The 8,040-nt window shown below is 33.6% G+C and overlaps 1 protein-coding gene across 1 annotated transcript in view; it reads left to right on the top strand.

Moving 5' to 3' along the window:
* The window catches only part of LYST (lysosomal trafficking regulator), a gene marked incomplete at its 5' end in the record, with an annotated part of 145,646 nt that overhangs the window by 61,674 nt on the left and 75,932 nt on the right, over positions 1–8,040 (top strand). The window contains 2 exons of the mRNA XM_008587222.1: positions 698–876; positions 2,693–2,899. Of these exons, the coding sequence (XP_008585444.1) occupies positions 698–876; positions 2,693–2,899 (386 nt within the window). The remainder of the gene's footprint in view (positions 1–697; positions 877–2,692; positions 2,900–8,040) is intronic.

Here is an 8,040-nt window from a genome sequence, read left to right as displayed (position 1 = left end):
GTTGCGATCCGTTGCCGGACACAAAAAAAAAAAAAAAAAAAAAAAAAAAAAAAAAAAAAAACAACTCAAGTTATGTACCTTAAATATATACAACCTTATTTGTCAACTATACCCCAATAAAGCTAAAAAAAATTTTTTTTAAAGCACTACAGATTAGTCAAAATGGAATTCTAAAAAATGTTCATGTAAACCTAAGGCAGGGGAAAGAAAACAGTCATTGTAAATCACTAGAAAAACATGATAAACCCAAGGCATTTTTGTGGAGTTTTTTTGATTTTTGTTATTTATATTTGGGGCAACGGGCTTCTGGACTAAACTCTGAAATTGAACCATGTTTATCACATGCTCAGCATTTGACTGGATAGCACATCCACTGAAACAGCTCTGCAGATCTATCTAATGTAAAATATGTGTCTTAATGTTTGATTTGTACAAGAAGCTCGTGGTTTTAATAATTTTGAAGTTTAACTCATCTTCATTTCATTAGTAAATTGATTATTTAATTTATAATTGCATGACTTTTTAAATTTCTACATTGTTTTAGGTGAATTCACTTTCTGTAGTATTTTGTATCTACTACATCTAGTACACCAACTGAATTAATAATTACATTGAATATTTTTACCAGTATGATTACAATTTGTAATGGCCGGTTATTAGCGATGTGACTAATTTTTCTTATTTTTTTAATTCAAAGAATTTAATCCGGACATTATTGACATTTTGAATACTCCAGAAAGTGCAACTCAAAGCAAGACCTCAGTTTCACAGACTGAAATTTCTGAGGAAGCTATTCACCATGAACAACCTTCTGTTTTCAATCCATTTCAGAAAGAAATGTTCATATATCTGGTAGAAGGATTCAAAGTATCTGTTGTAAGTAAATCAATACATGGCAAATGTTTCTTCGCATAAAAGGAAGAAATTTCACATTTTTTGTGTGTGTGTGTATTATGTTTTAAAAATCATATTTCTTTGAGCCTTTCAGAGTTTTTTGAAACTCAGGCAACTTGCATTTTTAATAATAGAGTAATATATGTTGCTAATTTACCCTTTCCAAAAGGATTGACTATGTGCAGCATTGGTTTTTAAGTCTATACCCTGAAAGCCCTTTTCTAATCTTGTAGTTTAGTACAATAAGCATCAGAAAAGAGAGCTTTGATGCTTACTAGAAGAGCTTAAATTAATAGCCCACTTTTAAAGGACTTTATTTATAGCTACTTACTGTTGACTTTCTGAATTATTATGAAGTTTAGATCTTGACTTAAACATGTCCCAGCACCTTCAGAATTGTATAGAGAATACTGACAAGTGTCAGGCTCCATTTATCATTATCTCACTTGGGTTTCTGGGGGTCACTTACAGTTGACAGTAGGACACAAATGGGTCAGTTCACTCCGTAGATACCAAAAGCCCTCTAATTCTAGCAGAACTCATAAATCATGACTTGCCAGTCTCTGAATTTAAACTAGATTTTGGTGTCTAGCTCTGAACAGTGAAACAAACTGTGGGTTCACTTAGAACTGAATCACTCACACAGGCCCCTTGGGACTAGGAGTAATTGGAAAGCCATTTCCAAAACTCAGAATAAACTCTAAAATGTACTGATTCCAGTCTTAAACCGTATCCTAGTGATTTGATGAGGATTAGGCTAGCCTGCATGGGACCACAGTTGAAACATCTTATTTGGTTATTTGTTAGGGAATGTACTGATTCCAGTCTTAAACCGTATCCTAGTGATTTGATGAGGATTAGGCTAGCCTGCGTGGGACCACAGTTGAAACATCTTATTTGGTTATTTGTTAGGGAGTGTTGATGGCCAACTTATATGTGGTTCTTACTTTGTGACTGTCATACTCAAATTGTGGTACTAGTTCAAGTCTTTATTATGAATTTTTTCTCTTTTATATCACAGAATTGTGGACCTATCCACCATTGTTCTTTGACAGTTTTTTTTTAAATTTGCAATTTCTAAACCCTTGATAATATTTTAAATGGCTTAGGGCTTTAGCTTCTTCATTCTTCTTCTTTTTTTTATAATTGCAGTAAAATACACATAACATAAAATGTATCTCTTTAGCCATTTTTAAGGGTGCACTTTAGTAGCATGAAGTACATTCATATTGTTGTGCCCCCATCTCCACTATGCGTGTCCAGAACTTTTTCGTTATCCCTAAGTGAAACTCTGCACCCATTAAACAATAACTCCCCATTACTCCCCCCCAACCCCTGATAACCACTGTTCTACTTCCTGTCCCAATGAGTTTGCCTGTTCTAGAAACCTCATGTAAGTGGAATCATACAACATTTGTCCTTTTGTGTGTGGCTTCTTTCGTTTAGCATAATGCTTTCAGGGTTCATCCATGTTGAACATGTATCAGAACTTCATTGCTTTTTAAGACTGAATGACAGCACATTGTATGTGTACATCACATTTAGTTCATCCATCCACTGATAGATTCTGCATTGTTTCTGCCTTTCAGCTGTGTTGAATAATTCTGCTCTAAAAACTGTTGTACATCCATGTCTTCTAAATTCTCATTTTTGTGGATGTGTATATATCTTTCTACTTTTGACTGTTAAAACAAACGTAGAATAAAACATGTTCCATACTTATCATTAGGGCTGAGTTGAGGTTAATATATTATTGCTTAAAAAGTATGTTTCTAATTCATTTCTGTTTTGATTTAAGGGTTCAAGTAAAACCAGTGGTTCTAAGCAGCAGTGGACTAAAATCCTGTGGTCTTGTAAGGAAACCTTCCGAGTGCAGCTTGGGAGACTACTAGTGCACATTTTGTCACCAACCCACACGACACAAGAAAGAAAGCAAATTTTTGAAATAGTTCGTGAACCAAATCATCAGGAAATACTACGAGACTGTCTCAGCCCATCCCTGCAAGTAAGTATCTCAACATTTGATAAGTGAAAACTCTTGGTAAACTATAAAATTTATCAAAACTGAAATTAAACTGTATTTGCATGCCTAATGCCATTAATATAATTTTCTTGTCAAACACATGTAACCTGAGGCTTTCTTCAGATACTCTTATACAGGCTCGATTTGACCTCTGTGTTTATTTTCCATGCCTGTTTCCATTTATTAAATTAACTTCTGTATCTGAGTTCTTATAAGATCCTTTGTAGTTACTATATCTTGAAGTGTTTTCTTTAAGAACTATTTGGAGGCTTTTTATTAAGGATTATATTATCCATGAATCATCTATACTGAATATCTCAAACAACAGTCATATAACACATTTCAAAAAATTTTTAGTCAGTTAAAATAGAAAAAAATTGATGATCATTTGAAATGATCAAAACCAAAATATTGGAAAGGACTTCAGAGTCTATAAATACTGTCATTTCAAGAGTGATAAATGGGGGGTTTAAGTGGTACATTAAATCATTTTGGAGAGCTATTTAGCAGTTTTTTATAAAATTAAATATATACTTGGTGACCATATTATTCCATTTTTAGGTATTTATCCTAAAGAAATTTAAACATATGTCCATAAAAAGGCTTGTACGAGAATATCCATGGCCTTTTTCATAATAGCCAAAAACTGGAAATAACCCAAACGTCTAACAGGAGAATGTATAAATAAATTGTGATATATTTATAATAGACTGTCGTAGAGCAATAAAAGGAACAGACTATTGGTATACCCCCACTATGGATGAATCTCAGAAACATTGAAATGGCAAAAGGGGCATAGTTTCCTTCTAGGGAGAATTTGAAGTGGTGTTTTTTCTTTCCTTTATAGTCAGCAAAGTTGCCATCCATCAAAACCCACCCCTGGCGTGAACAGTTCTCCCCACATCAGCTTCCCTTCTCCACCGCTTGTCTATCAGTGGCGTCATTGTTGATTGCAGCTTGCAACATCGAACTACTGTTGACTTTTCTTTTCTCTCAAGTCCATTTCATCTCCACACCCAGTCATTTTTTCACCTGAGTCTTTCTGATTGGTCCCTTTCCCTGTAGTCTACCTGCCCTATTCCAGTTCAGACTTTAACTGCTTATGCTTGGATAACTACAATTACCTCCTGTCCACCTCAAGACCAAATCACTGTACCTGATTTTTTTAAACTTTATTATGGAAATTTTCAAACACACCTAAAACTTGGGAGAATCAAAAAAGGATCCCACGTGACCATTACCTACCTTTAATTTTTTTTTGCAGTATCTTGAAACAAATCTCAGGTATTAAATTATTTCATCTATAATACTTCAGTATGTATCTCTAACCAATAAGGACTCTTTAACATTATAACACTCAATAATGTTAACAATAATTCTTTATTATCATCTAATATCCCATTGGTATTTAAATTTTCCCTATTTTCTTATGATTTTTATTTTTATTTATTTATTGAAACATAATTCTCTTATTTTCAATGGAACTCATCTTAATGCTTTTCCTCTTATGATTTTTTGTTATTTGGAAACAATTACACTGCCACACATCGACCTTTTTGAGCACAATTACTTTTCCATGAATAAGGAAGTATATGGTCAGTGAGTTTTTTAAAATTACATTACTACTTTGAGAGATAGTGTTATCATTTTGTTAATTTTATTCCTTGTGTTTATTATTATTATTATTATTTTTGGTGCTGTCATAAATGCATAAAATATTTCTCCATTGATTTAGTTCTTTCATTTCTCTCAGCAATCTTTTGTAATTTTCAGTGTACATGTCTTCTATTTCTTTTATTAAATGTGTTCCTGTGTATTTTATTCTTTATGACACTTTTATAAATAAAATTGCTTCTATAATTAAAGAAAAGAAACATAATTGTACATATCTGTGGGGTTCAGCATTGAATATCTAGTACCTGTGTGCACAATGCAATCGTTTTTGTGGCCCTTTACCAATTTCTCAGTAATCCCCTTCAATCTCCCCCTTTCCCACCTCTAGTGGCCTCAGATCTGTTCTCTCCTTTTGAAAGTTCAATAAATTATTGTGATTGTTGTATCTTTCTTCCTTTCCTATTTATTTGGTTTTTGGTTTTTTAAGGTTTTTTTTTTTTTTAAGCTCCCACTTATGAGTGAGGACATGTGGTATTTCTCTTTCTATGTCTGGCTTATTTCACTTAACATAATTTTCTCTAAGTTCACCCATGTTACTGAAAATGGCAGAATTTCATTCTTTTTTATGTCTGGCTAGTATTCCATTATGTAAATATACCACATTTTCCTTATCCATTTGTCCGTCTAAGGACGTTTAGGTTGGTTCCAACTCTTGGCTATTGTAAATAGAGCTGCAATAAACATGAGAGTGCAGGTGTCCCTTCAGTGTGATGATTTCCATTCCTTTGGGTATACACCCAGCAGTGGGATTGCTGCAGCATATGGCAGTTCTATCTGTAGTTGTTGAGGACTCTCCATACTGTTTTCCATGATGGCTGTACTGCTTTACAGTCCCACCAACAGTATAAGAGGGTTCTCCTTTCTCTACATCCTCACCAGCATTTGTTTGTCTCTGTCTTTTTGATAATGGCCAGTCTGAATGGGATGGCATGATATCTCAGTGTGATTTTAATTTGCATTTCCCTGATGCTTAGTGATGTTGAGTATTTTTGCATGGGTCTGTTGGCCATTTGTGTATCTTCCTTTAAGAAATGCCTATTTAGCTCCTTTGCCCATTTTTAGATTGGGTTACTTGTTTTTTTACTGTTAAGTTGAGTTCTTTGTATATTAATCCCTTGTTAGATGCATAGTTGCAAATATTTTTTCCTATTCTGTAGATTGTTTTTTTGCTGTGTTGATTGTTTCCTTTGCTATGCAGAAGGTTTTTAGTTTGATATAATCCCATCTATTTTTCTTTTGTTGCCTGTGCTTTTGGGGTCTTATTCATAAAGTCTTTTCCCAGTCCTACTTCCTGAGATGTTTCCCCTATGTTTTCTTTTAGAAGTGGTAGAGTTTCGGGTCTTATATTTAAGTGTTTAATCCATTTTCAGTTGATTTGGGTATAGGGCGAGAGATCAGGTCTAGTTTCATTCTTCTACATATGGATGTTCAGTTTTCCCAGCACTGTTTACTGAAGAGATAGTCTTTTCCCCAATATATGTTCTTGGTGCCTTTGTCAAAGATCAGTTAGTTGTAAGTATGTGGGTTGATTTCTGAGTTCTCTATTCTGTTCCATTGGTCCATGTGTCTGTTTTTATGCTAGTACCATGCTGTTTGGTTACCATAGCTTTGTAGTATAATTTGAAGTCTTGTAGTGTAATGCCTTCCTCTTCACTCGTTTTGCTCAGGACAGCTTTGGCTATATGATGTCTTTTGTTGTTCCATGTGAACGTTAGGATTGTTTTTCTGTTTCTCTGAAGAATGCCACTGATATTTTGCGGGGGATTGCATAGAATCTGTAGATAGAATCACGTTGCATAGAATCACGTTGGGTAGTATGAATATTTTCACAACATTAATTCTTCCAATCTACGAACATGGAATGTTTTTCCATTTTTTGGCATCCTCTTTAATTTCTTTCATCAGTGTTTTGTAGTTTTTATTGTAGAGATCTTTTACTTCCTTTGTTAAATTAATTCCTAAGTTTTTTATTTTTTTATTAATTTTTTTTGGGGGTAACTATTGTAAATGGGCTTGCTTTCTTGGTTTCTTTTTCTGCTAGTTTGTTTTTGTATGTAAAAATGCTACTAACTTTTATGTGTTGATTTTGTATCCCGTAACTCTGCTGAAATCATTTATCAGCTCTAGGAGTTTTTTGGTGGAGTCTTTAGGTTTTTCTGTACATAGAATCATATCATCTGCAAACAGGGACAATTTGATGTCATCTTTTCCAATTTCAATGCCCTTTATTTCTTTCTCTTACCTGATTTCTCTGGCTAGTACTTCCAATACAAATGTTAAATAGGAGTGGTGAAAGTGGGTATCCTTGTCTTGTTCCCATTCTTAAAGGAAATGCTTTCAGCCTTTCCCCATTCAGGATGATGTTGACTGTGGGTTTGTCATATTTGGCTTTTACTGTGTTGAAATATTTTCCTTCCATACCTAATTTATTGGGAGTCTTTATCATGAAGAGATGTTGAATTTTCTCAAATGCTTTTTCTGCATCTATTGAAGTGGTCGTATGGTTTTTGTCCTTGATTTCATTGATGTGTATTACATTTATTTGTTGGTGTGTATTACATTTATTGATTTGCATATGTTGAACCATCCTTGCATTTCTAGGATGAATCACACTTGATCGTAGTGTATAATCTTTTTGATGTGCTGTTGAATTCTGTTTGCTGATATTTTACTGAGAAATTTTGTATTTGTGTTCATCAAGGATTTTGGCCTGCAGTTTTCTTTTTTTGCTGTGTCTTTGTCTGATTTTTGTATCAGGGTGATGCTGGCTTCATAGGATGAGTTTGGGAGAATGGCCTCTGTTATGATTTTTTGGAATAGTTTGAAAAGGATTGGTGTTAATTCTTCTAAAGGTTTGGAAGAATTCAGCATGAAGCCATCCAGTCCTGGGCTTTTCTTTGTTGGGAGACTGCTGATTACTGCTTCAATCTTGTTGCTCATTACTGTTCTGTTCAGCTTTTCTATTTCTTCCTGGTTTTGTCTTGGTAGTTTGTATGTGTCTAGAAATTTATCTATTTCAAATTTGTTGGTGTATAGTTGTTCATAATAATCTCTAATGAATCTTTGTATTTCTGTGATATCTGTTGTAATGTCTCATTTTTCATTTCTGATTTTTTATTATTTGGGTCATCTCTATTTCATTTAGTTCTGCTCTACTCTTTATTATTTTTTTCTATCCACTAATTTTGGGATTGGATTGTTCTTGTTTTTCTAGTTCTTTGAGGTGTAACATTAGGTTATTAATTCTGAATTTTTTCTGTTCTTTTGATGTAGGCGTTAATTGCAATAAACTTCCCTCTTGGTGCTGCTTTTGCAATAGGATTTGGTATAATGTGCTTTTATTTTAATTTGTTTCAAGAAATTTTTTGATTTCCTGTTTAATTTCTTCTTGGACCCATGGATCATTCAGGAGCATGTTATTTAATTTCCATGTGTTTATACAGTTTCCA

The sequence above is a fragment of the Galeopterus variegatus genome, unplaced genomic scaffold (genome assembly GCF_000696425.1).
Source record: "Galeopterus variegatus unplaced genomic scaffold, G_variegatus-3.0.2 Scaffold4292, whole genome shotgun sequence".
NCBI lineage: Eukaryota > Metazoa > Chordata > Mammalia > Dermoptera > Cynocephalidae > Galeopterus > Galeopterus variegatus.
Note: the sequence above shows the minus strand (reverse complement) of the source record. Positions and strands in the feature narration are given on the sequence as shown.